Here is a 17798-nt window from a genome sequence, read left to right as displayed (position 1 = left end):
TGAGCCTGGAGATCTTTGGTAATGCCCCTCAATACGTTCAACATTTTGTTTGCACAATTATTCCCCAAGGCTCTTTTCTCTTTCTTCAAACTGGCCAATCAGTTCAAGTTAGAAGATTTGATGCTCCAATGCTCCCAAAGTTAATATTTACAGAACCTGTTTATATTCAAAGAGCTGAAAACTTATAATAGTTGACCCGTGAATGAAAATTCTGTCTTCAATTACTCACCCTTATGTCATTCAAACCACATATGACTTTCTTTCTCCCATGGAAAGAAACAGAATGGCCAAGCTGCTCTGTCCCTGGTCACCTTTCATTTCCATTGTCATTCCCCTGATGTAAAAGAATAATTTACTCTTATGAAGACATTTTCAGAGTGAAGACCTTGTAAATGGAGATCAGGAACAGAGTAGCTTGTCTACTCTGCAAGATAACTCCTGAAAATCACAGGAGTATTGAACAAGGCAAGGGATAAAAGCAAGAGGAAAGCTCCCAATAGACTTTGCCAAGTTTCTCTTTCTACTCTTTACCTATACCTGACACAGATTTCTCAGTAAAGGGGGGACCCTTTTCAACACCCATATGACAATTTCTAGCCCAACCATCAGTGGAGGCTCTGACATTTGACTACATAACATATGCTGCCCACCTCCAACAAAGTATTGCTCTCACTGTTACACCCCTTCTCTGTGTGCTAAGTTTAAAAGAGCCTGCTCAGCCTCATGTGTGCTCAGTGGGCTTCCAGGCAGATCTGCAGCTCAGTGTGGGACGGTAGCCAAAGGATTGCTCAGGAACAACACAGGAAGAAGCCACAGGGGGAAACAGTTGAAGTGGAACAGCTGATTTACTTAACAATAATCTTGTTACATTCAGAGGCAGGCAAACATACATACCAGCATCAACATCAGAATGTATGCACCTGGGGTAATGTTAGCCCTCTGTCTGTCTTGCTTTTTGAATGGGAATGTATTTGGTTATGAATATGGAGAGGATTACTCTGATCCCTACTACAACGTAATCACAAATGGTGACCACCAACAAAGTAAGTATGTCACAATTCCAGATGTCTTTTCGAGGTCTCTCATAATTACATTTTTATTTATGAATGTTAGAAATGTTTGCTTCTTAAATGAAAAGTGAAACCCTCTTTCAAAGCAGCACTGTGTGTCTCTCATAATTGAGTCCAATTCCATTTTGTATGTATATATGTAAATAAGGTGAATATAATTAAAATGAGGCACTTTTTGTCATTGAGATGTTTGGCATCTGTGTTGTAATGCACAATGCTATAAAAGTACAATGTCAAGACCATAGCTTTCACAAATACAAAAGCTTTGACAGGTTTCATGACATTTGACATTTGCATACATTTCCACTGACAAACTCTCTTGCAAACCTGTGCCTGAAACTTGAACATATTAACCAACCAGTTAAATGAACGTCACAGGGCTATTTATTTTCATAGAACTAGACTCTGAGAGTTGTCTTTGTATACACTGCAACAATAGTAACCTACCATTGTTACTGTACCTTAAGGAGCTATTTCTACTTGATCTAACCTTTAAGAATAAATTTGTTGTTGTAACCTCATGTATTCCGGTTCATTCAAGGATGTTAAATCATATTTTTGACTTCAACCAATTAATTTAGATGTTACCACATGAAGCACATTTTTAGGTTAATATTTTTTCATCGTAGTGAGGCTGCACAAATGCTGAGAAGAAGAAAATACAAAAAAAACTCTAAACTGTTAATGCTGTTAATATCTGTATTCAACAATTAAATGTAAAAACGAACAGGTACTTGAAACACTATCAGTGTTCCTCAAAATGCCACAGTGGTGGAACCCTTTAGAGAACTCTCTAGAATCTCTTTTGAAAGTGCCTCAATTGTGCGCTCATGGAACTTGAATACATGTTTGAATTGCCACAAAACCTTTCCTTAATGAGGTTGAGGAGGAAATGTTGACAGTCTTTAGAGTTCTTGCAGGAACTTATGTGTTCCATTAAGCATTGTAAACTTTGGCTTTGTAAGTGACTCAAAGAAATAAACTTTTTGAAAGGGTGCCCAAAGGTAGTACAGAGGGCTCCTCCATCATGACAAAATGTGGATCTCCAAAAGGTGCCTAAAGGTGTATAATTTTTACATTTAGAAGCCTTTTTTTTCATGCATTATACATTTTTGAACACATACAGTGAAATTCTTTTTTTTTTTGCATATCCCAGCTAAGCTGGGGTCAGAGCGCAGGGTCAGCCATGATACAATGCCCCTGGAGCAGATAGGGTCAAGGGCCTTACACAAGGGCACAACAGTGTGATCTTGGCAGTGCTGGGACTTGAAATCCTGACCTTCTTGTCAGTAACCCAGAGCTTTAACTGCTGAGCCACCACTGCCTTTAGTAGATTTTGGTTAGAATTCATGCTATAACATGTGATTGGTTTTACCTTCTGAAGGATCATGTCACCTCGCATTCCAACACAGAGAAGTAACATTCACCATCTCTCCTCACAGCAGGAGCCACGCAAATTCCCTGCCAAGACGTCTCACGCTGGGACAAACTTTTTATCCTGCTGGAGGACTCTCAGATGAGGCAAAACATGATCTTGCAGCAGAGTGAAGACATGGTTAAGGTGGAGATGAATGCCTTATGGAAGGAACTCCAGAAGCTCAGTTCTAACAACAACAAAGCATGCGTCCAAGCCATAGAGAACACCTGCAAATGTATAAAGGAGCAGATGAACCTCAAACTGGACAGAGCCACTGAGCAGCTCAGAGAGGCTTTAGATAAGTTTCAAGCCCAAAACAATGAAACATTCCAGCAGCTTCTCCATTTCAGCAGGAGCCAGGCCACACGTCTCACCAAACTTGAGAGCAACTTCCTGCAAGGAGTAGGCCTGACACAAGTGGCCATGAAATCGTTACCAACCTACCCAAAGGAAGAGGAGGCAAGCAGTACTGATAGCGGGAATCTGGAGAGAGCACTGATTGCCACCGCTGCAGATCTACAAAGGGTGCATGCCCAGCTAGCCCTTTTCCAAAGAGCAACTGCACAGCGTTATATGCCTTCAGGTGAATATTTGCTTCAGCTGTTAGAAAAGATATGCTGAGAACCGCTCTGTGTGGATAGTTAATATGAAATACCATTAGGAAGTTGATATGTCCTTCAGTGTGGCATGCTATACTCCATCTAATATGATTTTAAACAGCATTTTGCTTTGGATGCAGCTTTTATGGCTTCATGTTATTTTAGAGATTTGTATTTAAAAAAAAATGCATTTGTCACACCACAGGACCATTTAATATGAACTAGGGAGGGCAAAAGTCTGATTTAAAATGGTACCAAACTTAAGGGAACTTGTTGATGCTAATCAATTTTGTCCATACATATCCAGAATTTTCAAACTCTAAAAAGGACATAAAGCCAGCAAAAAAAAAATCAACTCACACGGTGAACTCAAATCTTCTGAAGCTGGTGTTCAGTTTGGGTGAGAAACAGACCAAAATTTAAGTCCTTATTCTTGACATCTGCAGCCTCCTTTGAAGATTCAAGCTCATGCACACTTTTGAAGTTGGATGGATTCCTTTTATGCTGCTTTTTATTTTTTCTCCTCTTTTCTTCCCAATTTCACATGCCCAATTCCCAATGCGCGCTAAGTATTCGTGATGGCATAGTGACTCGCCTCAATCGGGGTGGTGGTGGATGAAACTCAGTTGCCTCTGCGACTTATCACATGGCTTGTTGAGCGTGTTACCATGGAGACGTATCGCGTGTGGAGGCTCATGCTATTCTCTGCAGCATCCGCACACAATTTAACACACCGAGAGTGATAACCACATTATAGTGACCACAAGGAGGTTTACCCAATGTGACTCTACCCACCCTTGCAACCGGGCCAATTGGTTGCTCAGAAGCCTGACTAGAATCACTCAGCACACCTTGGATTTGAACTTGCGACTCCAGGTGTGGTAGTCAGCGTCTTTACTTGCTGAGCTACCCAGGCCCCCATGCTGCTTTTTTGTCCTTTTTGGAGGTTGAAGGTTATGGATCCCTCTGACTTACATTATATGGCAAAAAACATATCATACATATTTCAAATATCTTTGTTTGTGGTCCACAGAAGATGTTAGGCAGAATCTCCTATTGTATTCCATGGTAGAAAATCATATCATATGGGTTTGAACAGCATTAGAGGGAGTAAATTATGGCAGAATTTTCATATTTTGATGCACTGTCCTTTTAAAAGAAAAAGAAAATTTTACAGGACCTTTCCCTTATGTAAACATTTTTATTCTCTGTGTTAATAGTCTTGGTGTTGATAAAAAAGTACAAAAACCAGTTATGAATCAACTACTCATTTGCATGCTTTGTACCCTTATGAACCTTTAATTTTTGCTCTCTCTGTCTCTTATCTAAAGGCTGTGAAATGGCTTTATTATTTCCAATGCGCTCCAAACACATCTTTGCAGAGGTGACACCCTCCAAGTCCATCTCCCTACAGTCATTCACAATCTGCATGTGGGCTAAGGTGACTCAATCTCTAAACAGAACAGTGCTCTTCTCTTATGGCACCAGGAGAAACCCTCAGGAGCTCCAGCTACTCTTGGCAGGGCGCTCTGTGCTCCTCACGGTGGGTGGTGAGACCCATCTAGTGGAATCTCACAGTCTAGTTACAGATGGGCAGTGGGCACACGTCTGCGGAGCCTGGAGCTCAGAGAAGGGGCTAGCCACTTTGTGGCTGAATGGACAGAGAGTTGCCAGTGTCGCTGGAGTAGCCGAGGGGTACATATTGCCTGCTGATGGATTCATTCTGCTAGGGCAGGAGCGCAGCTGGTTGGGTAACTACCAAAATCTGGATTCATCGGTAGCCTTCACAGGAAAGATGACAGGCGTGAACATGTGGGACCATGTGCTGGAAGCAGGAAGGATAAAAGAGTACGCCAAACAAGATGGGTCATGTGATAATCGTGGGAATGTTATTGGATGGGGTGTCTCAGTGATCATTCCACATGGAGGTGCTCAGTATGTCAACTGAGGTTGCAAATATTCAGTACATTATGAGGAAGAAGTATTATATTGTATAGTTTCAATGAGTTTGTATTGACCTAAATGTTTTATGCCACTGCTTTGCAGATGAAGGCTATGTGGCATTTTTAGTTCTTGTTCATTCCAAATAAAGAGCACTGCTATTAAAACTTAAAGAAATAGTTCACCCAAAATGATCTCATCATTTACTCACCCTTTTGCCATCTCAGATGTGTGTGATTTTCCTTCTTCAGCAGAACACAAATTGTGATTTTCAGAAGAACTTCTCAGCTCAGCAAGTGAATGGGTGCCAAAATTTGGAAGCTCCAAAAAGCACACAAGTCAGCATAAAAGTAATCCATAAGAATCCAGTGGTTGAATCAATGTCTCCAGAAGTGATTTGATAGGTGTGGTTGAGAAACAGATCAATATTCTCCTCCCTGCTCAGTCAGTCTCCATTTTAATTTTCACTTTAACATTCTTCTTCTTGTGTTTTTGGTTATTCACATTCTTCATGCATATCTCTCCCTATTGGGCAGGGAGAAGAATTTCTAGCAAAAATGTACTTAAATATTGATCTGATTCTCACACACACCTATCATATCATTTCAGAAGATATAGATTTAACCACTGGAGACCTGTGGATTATTTTTATGCTGCCCTTAAATTATTCTTAGCGTGTCAACATTTTGACATGACACCCATTCACTTGTATTGAATGGGCCTACAGAGCTGAAATATTCTTCTAAAAATCATAATTTTTGCTCTACAGCAGAAAGAAAGTCATGCACATCTGGGATGGCATGAGGGTGAGTAAATGATGAGAGAATGTTTATATTTTTGGGTGAACTGTTCCTTTAAATACTGTACACATAGCAAATGTTTTGTTTTTGTTTTAGTGTATTAACAAGAGAATTGCATTGGTATGTAAATAAATATATTAAATGGTACAAACTAAAAAATTATTGTGGTGTGCCTCAGTGAGCCTAATTAATGGTTTACAAATAGCAGATTTGTTTCTGTTGTTTAAAATTTACATTTTAATGACTAAAGGTGGGGCAAGTCTGCATTTATTTACAGCACCATGCTGGACATGCCTGTTTACATTGTTCACCAATAACTAGAATCAGATTTTCCCTCTCCTGCAGTTTATGTGCAATTATGTACAGTGTTGTCTGGCATATTGCTGCATTGCTATTCTAATATGACTATTGCCGGTTGGTCCAGTCTGACCACAAATGAGACAAAAAGAACCCAAGCAAGGCGTGTGCCAAAGCCAAAGTGACAGCAACTATTAAGTTACACCCTGGTACATGAAATGTTTATTACAATGAGCTGTGTTTTCCAGTGCTTTGGGAGTCATAAGGTCATAATAACCCTCTTGTGTTGACTAACCAAATTTTTTAATAATAGAGACACTACAATAGACTGTGGCCTGCAGGGTTGTGAGGGTTACTTTTGAAATGTATTCCACTACAGATTACAGAATACATGCTGTAAAATGTAATTTGTAACTTATTCCGTTAGATTACACAAGTAACATATTCAAATACTTTGGATTACTTCTTCAGCACTGGTAGGTTTTTTTTCACTTGTTTTGACTATAAAAACTCTGCCAGTACAGTAAGACAAAATACACATGTTACAAATAAATTCTCTGAAAAACCTAAATATCTTATGCAGTGATGTTTCAAAAACAAGATCAATCAAATTGGTCTTGTTTAAAGGGTTTTTACAGGAAAACAATACACAACTTATTATCAAGAATACGATTTTTGCTCTAATATTAAAGGTCTTAGTAGAAAAAAAAAAATTATGATCCAATGTGAATTATATTGATAAAAAATATGATCATGCCTGGTAATATGTGCATGTAAAATGGCAAGAAATAGCATTTTAGCTTAGTGTAAACCTGACAATTTACACAAGGTTTATTTCTATTTCTTCTGCTCCAAACTTACTTCAAACTTATTTCTCTGTCTGCTCGTAGGAATGTAACACATCATAAGAAAGTGTTTCACAGCTGTTCAAATGCACTTTGGATCGCATCATTTAAATAAATGTTTTCCATCTGAAAGAACTAAATATTAAATGAAACAAAATAATCTCTGCAAAGTAATCTCTTCAGAAATCAAAATACTTTTTGAATGTAACCGTATTCTAATTACCAGTGATTTAAATCGTAACTGTTGTGGAATACAGTTACTTGTATTTTGTATTTTAAATATGTAATCCCGTTACATGTATTCCGTTACTCCCCAACCCTAGTGGCCTGGACTGTTTATATAAAAATTGTTGATGAAATGTATTAATTTGCCTTTTCTGCATAACAACAAGGTTTAACCATTACAACATAATTTCATCCTATCTAATATATAAATTGTTATCTGAACTTAAGACTTTAAATTGGAATTTTCTGTAATTCGGCCTGGTGAATATTGCTATTGATTTTAAATTAAATTAATGAGTAGCGAATAACTAGTTTTTAAATTAAACAGATTTTGAAGAATGACTTAATGTAGCCTAGATGTTTAGTTTAAAATACTGTAAAAGATTTACAGCCGAATCAATACATGTTAATCATAAATAGATTATGGTAAAGATGAATACAAAACTGTTTACAACTTCCTTCATAAGAATGAAGAGTTAAGTACTTCCAACAAGTTAAGAACAAATCAGGGCAAGGCTATGCTCTCATTCAGTTTAAACTTTCAGAATCTTCCATCATGAGATTCATTGAAACTGTATTTGTAGGCAGTTATTTGCCATCGTTTGGATTAATTTGTGGTGCACATTAAAATATTCTTCATCTCTGAAATACATTGTGTTTTTCTTTTCAACAAGCGAGCAAAAACTGAGTTTTGAAATTTGAAAATTTGAAATGTGGTACGTCTGCGCATTGGCCTCTGGGTGGTACTGTCCTCAAAGGGGAGGAGTTGAGGAGAACAAACTGGCAACTATAGCTAGTGATGGTTCTTTCTGAATGACATATATGAAAGATTAGAAAACATCTTATGCACAGAAATTTGTCCTATGAAGGCAACATTTCACGTAAGGACTAAGTATCTATAATAAGAACTAACATGATAAGTGGTGTATGATAAAGGATTTGTTAATGGACAGCATCGCGAGGACAGAAAAATGCATATACAGCTTACAGTGGACTATACCGACAACTCCCAAGGAGGAGAGGATGGTGGAGAAAGGAGAAGACAAAGAAGAATATTTCAGTCTTTCTTACTTCTCATCTTTGTCTGCGGGACGATGTGCGCCTTTATGATCTCATATGAGATGCATAAAGAGCTGAAAAAGACAGAGGCAACGGCATTTAAGTACCAACAGCACCAGGAGTCATTTTCTGTACAGCAGCAACGAAATGAATGAAAAGGTCATATGGCACTTTGCATTAGTTTGATTATGGATTATTGGATTGCTTTGTGACATCTGTTGCCAGATTATGTGGAGATATCTATTGAAAATGCTTTGCCCGGTTTAATTAGCATATAATCATCATAATAGCCTATCATAAAAGTTCGTTCGCAATGCATATTATTAAGAACTGAATATTATATTATATTATATTATATTATATTATATTATATTATATTATATTATATTATATTATATTATATTATATTATATTATATTGAGAATACTATTAAGCTGGCATATAATAATTGAATTGTTGGCACACACAATGTTGGTTCCTTTAGTTATGCTATTGATTTGCTTTCACTTGATGGCATTTGTTGTCAATAGGTGATTCACTAAAAATGTCAAGAAAATGTGGTCCTATTCACTACACAATCAAAAGAAACAAATAAAGAGATAAATATTGCATATAGAAACCTAATTTTAGGGTCATTGAGATTTGACATTTTTTTTGACTTTCTCTCTCTCTCTTTCTCTGTCTTCAGTGGTATATGAGCATTATTCTAAACTAGAAAAATCCCTCCAGACAGAGAGACTTGAACATAAGAAGGCCAAAGAGGGTAATGTCTTGTTCATAAGCACAATCATTGATTTCCAAATATACAAAAAGGTGTTTTGATTACTTATAATATGTAAACATGACTGGGCTGACAGAGCTGTTTTAGCTGTCATGGTTTTATGATGCACATAATAACTAAGCACAATAATAACATTTGGTTTGACCTAACAGCAAGATTCGACTAGTCGACTGAAAGCTCTGCAGACTGAGCAACAAATTCTGAAGGTGAGATGGAAATCTTTATGGAAGTTATTGAAAAGAATTTAAAAAGTTTCTAAAATGTAATTATAAATGCTTTATGTATGCAAACTTTAACACTGTATACACTGTATGAATTTTTGAAACTGTATCCGATACAACTCTTTAGAGTTATGTGAAATGTTGTGTAAAAGAAAACAATAATTCTCCTCTTGGTTATCTACTGTAATGCGATCTTGAACTTCAAGAGAAGCACCAGAATCAAGGAGAAGATCATGAACATGTTCTGGACGAGCACAGGCAGGAAATGGACCACCTGCAGAGGGAGAAGGAGGTTGAAATATCCAGACTAAAAGGTAATCCAGTATATTACTCTTATTCCTATTTACATATTTAAGTCCTCACATTTAAATGAATACTGTAGTTCACCCAAAAATGGAAACTGTCAACACATACTTACTCTGTTTTTCAAAACTTGTATGAATTTCTTTAATACGTGTAACACAATAAGAGATATATCATTTCAAGTATATTGTCTCTGCTCTTTTCCATATAATGAAAGTGAATGGGGAATCAGTCTGGCAAAGCAAAAAAAGAAGAAAAAAGAAAAGGAAAACACCATAAAATTGTAATAAAAGTTGTCCATTCTCGTGTGCTATAATCCAAGCTTTCTTAAGACATTTGAATACTTTGTGCGATGAACAGATTTTGTGTTCCATTAAAGAAAGAAAGTCAGTTGTGTTTGGAGCGACATAAGGGTGATTAAATTATGATAGAATATTTTATTTTGGGTGAATTATTCCTTTTAGGCTCACGTCAGATCCTTTTCCATCTATTTAAAATGCAGCCCTATTGTAGACCTTTGCTAGAATCCTTTATCACTTGAATTCTCCCTTGCAGAGAATGTGTACAATCTTCAAGAGGAGAACAGACTGCTGAGGAAAGCTCATCAGCACATCTACACACAGTAACTTGACATGCAGGTTAGAGAAAGTACAAAAGATTCTGGGATATAATATGTGATTTGGGTTTAAAGGGAGTTTGAATTTGCATGCAGTATTTCAGAAAAGATCATTGTGGAAAAGGGAAGATAATTGATGTCTCTCATAATTGTGTGACTAACATACTAAAATAGTGATTCCTTACCATTTCAGGAGCAGCACAATAACCTGAAAGCTACAAAAGATTGTCTTACACTTACATTAAAAGACCATAAAAATTCACTTGTTGCAGCCCAGGTAATACACAGTCCAGACTGCTGCTTTATATTTAGTGTGATCAGGATGTATTTGTGCATGTATAACACTTGGAGTTTATTACATTCTGCCACTGCATGGACCAACATTTGAACTCTGCCAATAACGGAACAATTTGTTATTATTTATATCTACTATAGTGGGAGTGGTGGTGGTGTAGTGGTCTAAGCACATAACTGGTAATCTGATAATCAGAAGGACACTGGTTTGAACCCCACCACCATTGTGTCCTTGAGCATTTAACTCCAGGTTGCTCCAGGGGGATTGTCCCTCCAATAAGGGATTTGTAAGTTGCTTTGGATAAAGCATCTGCCAAATGCATAAATGTAATGTAAATGTACTATTATCTACAATGCTTTTAAACCTGGCTGTCCACAAACAAATTCTAATTACTATTAATGAATGATTACTAATAATGTGAGAAAGTATTGTTCATTACTGATCATAGTAATGCTTGCTGTACATTTGCTGATAGCAATTAGTTCCACATAACTGACTGGCTGCAACTGCTTCAGCAACTGCCATCTTGCCCTACGAGACAGTTAGACAAAATGTGGAGGCAATGCACAAGAGCAGCCCCCCCCCCATGTTTCACATGCAACACCCCATTTTGTTCAAGCCAAATCTATGCCATTGCACATGTGAAAGATACGTAAAGGCAGGTAATCTTTTTCTGTGCCTCAGAGTTTCAGCTTCAGATGTAATGACTACAGATGTGTTCCCATCCTGACAGTTGACCTTGTGAGTGATGCATGTTTGCCAGTCATTAACATCCTACTGACATCAGTGACTGAAAATGTTTTGAGCTGATTGAATATATGAATATACTCGCTATATGCCTTTGTGAGATGCATCCTAATATTAAAACTATGTATAGTATACACCATACCCTCACCTTACATATCATTGCATATCGCCTCTGCAGTGACATCATGTAATGCGAAAAAATTTGATTGTAAAGGAGACTACAGCTAGTTGTCACACTTTTTAATCCAGTGAATATTTCTTAGGGAAGGCTTATTTTTAAAGTTGTCTACAAAAAAGCTCCAAGCGCCATCTCCTCTTTTGGGCAACTAGCCCTGGCTGTATATATTTATGTTTCTTATGAATAATATTGTATTTATGTCTTATACAATTTGCATTATTATAGAAAGTGCTTCAGTGACCAGACCTCCTTTGCAAAGATACAATTTCCAGAAATAAAACTGAGGTTTGTTATTTATAACAATTATTTATGAAGGTTAAAATACAGTATATTGAAATACTAGATACTTTATATTAGAAAAATATATGTCACATTATGAATTCAGTACATTTTCCCATTTGACTTTACCATATCCATACATCAGAAAGTATCACAGTAATTTAATTCCATCTTTATTTAATGTTAACGCTGTAGGTGGAAGAACTGAGGCGAATAAAGGAGAATCACAATAAAGCATCCGTTGCAGACCAAGCAGCCAAGATTCATACATTATCTACTGCACACAGCCATATACTGGAGACTGTAAAGCACAGAAAAAGGCAAAAGAGCCAAAAAGTAGTACTGCATTATAAGCCTCATCAGGTACACAAGAAAATCACTTATTAACAACAGATGTTTAATAAGCAGTGCTAGTCTTTGCAACATGGTGGCCTACTGTATCAATGAAGGTTTGGTCTTCACATTCGCCATCAATTATATATATATTGTTGTTTTAAGTATATATTCGTAGTAGGCCATTTTGGCTAGTTTTTTAGCTTCTAGATGAGATTACTCATGTAACAAAATAATGTTATATGGATAATGCGAGTGTCTTATCATCATCAAGCCACACCACTCTTTGGTCTTATGGATGTTTGTGCTTTACAGGTAGAGGGATATGAGGCTAAGCGAAATGGGTTATCCCCTCAAGGTGTGTGGGAGATTGAAAATAACAATGAGACCAAAGTGGCAATGAAGCAGCCGTCTCAAATTGAAGCTTTTGCAGAAGAAAAAGGACAGAAAGAGAAAAGAAGCACATCAAATGATAGAGGAGTAGAGGATGAGAGGAAAAGGCAGCATTGGAACATTCCTTATCAAATCCAAAAGAGCTGAGCATTAACCTCAGAAACACACTAAGCCAAACCCTGGAGAAACAGACAAAGACAGAGGTGCTCCACAGAACCAAAGGATACTTTGAGGCTTTGGATCTAGTTATTGCTGAAGGTAAAGATAATTTTTTTTCCTGAATGTGCTGTATTTTATTAAAGGGAGAGTTCACCCAAAAGTGAAAATTCTGTCCTTATTTAGTCACTGTCATGTTGTTCCAAACCCATGTGAATCTCTCTATTTGAGGAACACAAAATGAGATGCTAGGCAGTATGTTAGTCTCAGTCACCATTCACTTTCATTGCATAATTTTTTCAGCAGAATTAAAGTAAATGTTGACTGAGTGCGTTGTTCTGCCTAACATCCGCTTCGGGGTTCCATGGAAGAAAGAAAGTCATGTGGGTTTGAAAAAACATGAGGGTAATTAAATGATGACAGAATTTTTATTTTTGGATGAGCTATAGCTTTAGGCTAAGAGATCTTAGACCGAGCTACTAAAATGCAGTCGTAAATAGTAATATAGCCAAATGCCCATTCTTGGTAATCAAACTGAATTGACTCAAAATTTAGCTTTTAAAGGAATAGTTGACCTGAAAATAAAAATTCTCTCATCATTTACTCACACTCATGCCATTCCAGAAGTGTATGACTTTAATTTTTCTGCAGAAAACAAATACAATTTTTTTTTTTAAATATGTTAGCTCAGGTGGTCCTTTTTCACAATAAATCTCCACCTTTAACCAGCCCCAACCAGTAGGCAAATTGCCCAAAAACAAAAGAAGAATGTGAAAGTGGAGATTTATAGTAAAAAAAAAAGGAATACATGTTGATCTTTTTCTCACTCACATTTTAAATGGCTTCTGAAGACAAGGATTTAACCTCTGGAGTCTTAGGGATTACTTTTATGCTGCCTTTATGTGCTTTTAGTGCCTCAAAGTTCTGGTCACCATTCACATCATTGAATGACCCCAAAGAGCCGAACTATTCTTCAAAATATCTTTGTATTCTGCAGAAGAAAGAAAGTCACACATCTGGGGTGCATGAGGGTGAATGAGTAAATGATGAAAAAAAAAAAATTTTTAGGTGAACTATTCCTTTAAGTTTGTGGGAAAATGATAACTTTACATAATGATTTCTGATTTATGTAGGGAATTTTGCATTATAAATGTACACAGTATGGATTAAAGTGCTACAATTCTCCCACCATTATATGTAGGAAAACAGTATGTGAGTTGTAATTAATTTACACTGTCCTTATTCTACATCATTATTATGGAAGGAAATTTATAATGGAATTAGTCGGGTTCGACAACCATTATAAGAAAGATAAATGTACATTAGATCAGATCATTTTGCAAGGCAATTTTGCAGCAATATTATTTGATGCAAATGAAATACACTTCCGCTGAGTTCAGAATTGCATACTACCCATACTACTCATACTACTTCTGCCATATCTGTAAAAGTAGTATGGTAGAATGCAATTCTGAACTCAGCGGATTTCATTTGCATCAAATAATATTGCTGCAAAATTGCCTTGCAAAATGATCTGATCTAATGTAGATTGTCTTTATATTGACATTTATTAATGACATTTTTTATTTAATCACACGTGAGTTTTCTATATTTCTAATATAATATATATCTTTGCATCTTTCCCTTTGTATCACCTTTTTAATAAACATCTTTTGATCTGAAGTGTTTTTCTTCACCAAATATCTATAATACTAATACTGTTTGTAACACAGTTGAAGGATGGGCAAGGAGGAGGCGAGAACCGGCTTGTCAACATAAATTATATTTTAATGAGAAACTTAAACACATAAACAAACACACATGACGGACATGTCCGTAATTCTCTCTCTCTCGAACCATCGTCACCGGCCGCCTTTATCCCTCGCGCGCCTCATCAGGCTGATTGGGGACCGGGCGCACGATATTCCGACCGGCCCCGCCCCCCTCCGCTCCACACTGTTACTGTGACTGTCTGCACTCTATAAACAGTAAATCTCTTTTGTATCAAAATGCCTTATTTGCTAAAAATGTGGTGGTGTCTCCAAAAAAATAATGTAATCATTATTGCTGTACTTATCATTTACATTACATTACATTAATTGACAGCAGTTAAGTATTAAAGTATCTATTAAAGTATGGTCAAATGGCATACCAGCTCAAAGGTGCTTTGCTCCACCTACCGTATCGGGGTAAAATCGTTTAGCGATTAGAGCCACCTATTGTAACGGTGTCTATGTGAATGTCTATCATGGTTTTCTACAGGGGCGCAACTACCCAGTGTTAGAGGGGTATGCAGCAACAATTTCAGCAACAATTATATATATATATATATATATATATATATATATATATATATATATATATTATTAACAATGTTAACCAATAATAAAAAGTTACAAACAGAATAAACTTTAACAAACAGAATAAACAGTTAGAACTAGTCAGTCACCGATTCTCGATGCCCAATCCAAGTAACAATGTTGCTACCAAACATTCAAAAAGCTCTTTAGTTTCTACTAAATTGTAACATGGCATGCCTTTTCACTTGCCCATTTATCTAGTATTGCATCGATATATATATATATATATATATATATATATATATATATATATATATATATATATATACATACATACACACACACACACACATAGCACAGATTTTTAAAGAGAGAGAGAGACGTGACCCTACCATATGGTTTAACCAAAATCTAAATGTAAATATCAGCAACATTATTTTGCATTAAGTTAGCAAACACTTGCCAGTCTGTTAACATTAATATTTGCAAGCCTCCAAGTTTGCTAGCAAATCTATGCATGATTCCATGGTAAACCAGAGATATTGCATTAGTTGTTTTCCAGATTCTTGTCATTTATCGTACATTTATCGCTACCTTATATTTTTCAGTTTTCAGCTCAGCAACCTCGGTTTTGCATATTCTAAGCTAGCTACATATTCTGGCTGCTACATTCCCAGTCTTAGCAAATGCTAGCTAGTCTGTTAACATGAATATTTGCGAGCTTCCAAGCACAGACGTCACACTTTAAATCCTACCTGTTGCATTTCACTATCCACTTATTAAGCTGCTGTCGCATCCCTTGACATGCAATCTCCTTTTCCCTCTTTCTTTTTCTGTTTTTAGCCCCCAACAGCTTTTTTGCTTTATCCATCTTTGAGTTTTAACGACAACTCACTCCTGCTGCTCACTCAGCGCTCGCGTCACGATTTTACCCTTCTGTCAAAATAAATTATATGATGGAATCTTATGAGGGCGCCAGCGCCTACTTTAGCCTGTTAGTCCTCTAAAATTTATATAACTTTTTTATATTTAACTTATATAACTTTTATATAAATTTTATATAAATTTATAAAAACGTATATAAATTAGAATTGTTTTTCGTTTTTTTTTTTTTTTTTAACATCGCTTTGGCGCCCCCATGGTGCGGCGCCCCTATGCACTGCATATAGCGCATACCCACTTTTTGCGCCACTGGTTTTCTATGTGAAAGGGACATTTTTCAGCGATTCGCCACTCATAATCACGTCGCCTTTGGTGTGCAAAGGTCTTTACACTGACGGAATGTTTATATGGGCCAACAGAATGATTGTTTATTCAAACACCTTCTATCAAAAATTCAAATGTAAACAAACACACAGTGCCTTTAATCTGCTTTAATTTGCTCTCTCTCTTTCTCTCTAATTTCTAACTGCAATGTCTATATAACATCAATCTTCAAACTTTTAAAACTATCTTAAACTTTCAGCCAAGGCTTTGTCAAGCCAATATCAAAGTTTGTCTTGAGAAACTTTACCAATGAGATGATTATCCTGAAAAGTGTAAACACTGTCTCTGTGATACTATCAAAACATTGCTGTTTGTTTGAGCATCCTGGCCCAACATTACAACATTGGCTCAATCAATGGAGTAAGTTTGGGGCGGGACTGTCTGTTTGCTAGACCAATGGAAGACCAGGGCATTCAGGAAACCTGTTTGAAAACATTCCTTATCTTTTCCATTCCATTTTGTGCTGATAGAAGCATAGGAATTACACACTTCAGCTTTGAAAATATCAAATGAATGTCGAAAAATCATTGTTTTATTATTTTTTTGTTTAAAAAAAAACCTGTTAGTAGTTGTCAGGCAAAAGAATGAAATCTAATGGTATGAAACACTTGAAAGAATACTGATGCACTGTATCACAGGATTACATTTTGTTTTCAATAGGTGACAGGCTATCCAGAGCAGCAAGAGGAGCAGCAAGAGGAGCAGCAAGATGAGCGATATGAGGATAATATAGAAGATGAGGTGAGGAAACACATGCATTTATTGACTAGTGTGCAGAGGAATTGATATAAAATATTTTGTGAAAAATTCCTTGTACCCCCTGTTCTCACTGTAACCTCTACTAGACTCTTGTTGACGCGTGATAGAGAGAATAGAGCAGGGGAGGAAGAGAATGAAGAAGATCCCTTCAGAGCGTATAATGAAGCAGAGGTCAGTCCAATGCTCAAGAAGTCTTTTCCTATCAATCTTACACAAGTAGTGAAAAATGTAGAGAAGAATTTTAACTTTGTTCTGTATGAGTCAAAGTATAATGTCATTAGAATGTAAATGCACTAGAATGTTATATATGTAGTGTAAAACCAGGCTACACCGTGCATTTTGAAAATCATAAATGTCATAACACCTGCATGAATAATTAATTGTTTCAGGATCATTATAGCCTGAATGAAAACACAGAAGCAGAAACTGAAAGAGAGCTTCCAAGAAAAAGTGATAAAAGAGGATGAAGAAGATCTTATGGAAACCAATCAAAGGCCTGGGATGTGACTGAAACTGCCTCTAGAGAGGTTTTACACTTTCCTTTTTGACTGGTAGCAACAATGTTTTCTGACTTTAAAACATTCAAACTCCCTATTAGCTTTTTAAAACAAGATTAAGTGGCAAAATAGAAGCTAAAGTGCAACAACTGTGATCACTTTTTTCGAAGCAACTGCTTATGCAGATAATTTGGTCAGCATTTATATTTAATCAAAGGATTGTATCTTTTTGGTGCAATCTTACTAGGGCAATGAACTGGTATACTGCTGAATAAAAGAAGTTGCTTGTGTCCATTTTAATGATTTTTTAAAGCAATTATTATTTCTTTTCAAAATACCCCTCAATTCTATACTAGAGAATTTTAAGGTTTGAAATAAGTTTTGAAAGATAATTTTATTTTAAATGATTTCCTCACATATT

The 17798-nt window shown here is 36.4% G+C and overlaps 2 protein-coding genes across 2 annotated transcripts; both read left to right on the top strand.

The window, feature by feature from the left end:
- The first annotated feature begins 750 nt into the window (after window positions 1–750).
- On the top strand, window positions 751–7690 carry ptx3b (pentraxin 3, long b). Its single transcript, XM_052128984.1, has 3 exons — window positions 751–1043; window positions 2513–3070; window positions 4418–7690. Exons 1-3 carry the CDS (start codon window positions 911–913, stop codon window positions 5032–5034), a joined length of 1308 nt encoding a protein of 435 aa, XP_051984944.1. The 5' UTR covers window positions 751–910; the 3' UTR covers window positions 5035–7690.
- Window positions 7691–8140: 450 nt separating this feature from the next.
- Window positions 8141–17537, top strand: golim4b (golgi integral membrane protein 4b). The gene is given in 11 exon segments (XM_052129424.1): window positions 8141–8412; window positions 8942–9066; window positions 9187–9268; window positions 9447–9569; window positions 10114–10196; window positions 10368–10451; window positions 12322–12496; window positions 12499–12657; window positions 16782–16862; window positions 16967–17051; window positions 17270–17537. Coding segments are annotated over 9 exon segments (1131 nt in total). The 5' UTR covers window positions 8141–8165; the 3' UTR covers window positions 16835–16862; window positions 16967–17051; window positions 17270–17537.
- Window positions 17538–17798: the final 261 nt, after the last annotated feature.

The sequence above is a fragment of the Xyrauchen texanus genome, chromosome 6, assembly GCF_025860055.1.
Source record: "Xyrauchen texanus isolate HMW12.3.18 chromosome 6, RBS_HiC_50CHRs, whole genome shotgun sequence".
NCBI lineage: Eukaryota > Metazoa > Chordata > Actinopteri > Cypriniformes > Catostomidae > Xyrauchen > Xyrauchen texanus.
This window is presented reverse-complemented; position numbering and strand designations above follow the sequence as displayed.

What these genes read in the sequence shown, in the direction of transcription:
- ptx3b (XM_052128984.1), top strand. Translation starts at nt 911, where the DNA reads ATGTATGCACCTGGGGTAATGTTAGCCCTCTGTCTGTCTTGCTTTTTG. An exon ending in AAATGGTGACCACCAACAAA is followed by an intron (nt 1,044 to 2,512) that starts GTAAGTATGTCA and finishes CTCTCCTCACAG; the next exon opens with CAGGAGCCACGCAAATTCCC. An exon ending in ACAGCGTTATATGCCTTCAG is followed by an intron (nt 3,071 to 4,417) that starts GTGAATATTTGC and finishes TCTTATCTAAAG; the next exon opens with GCTGTGAAATGGCTTTATTA.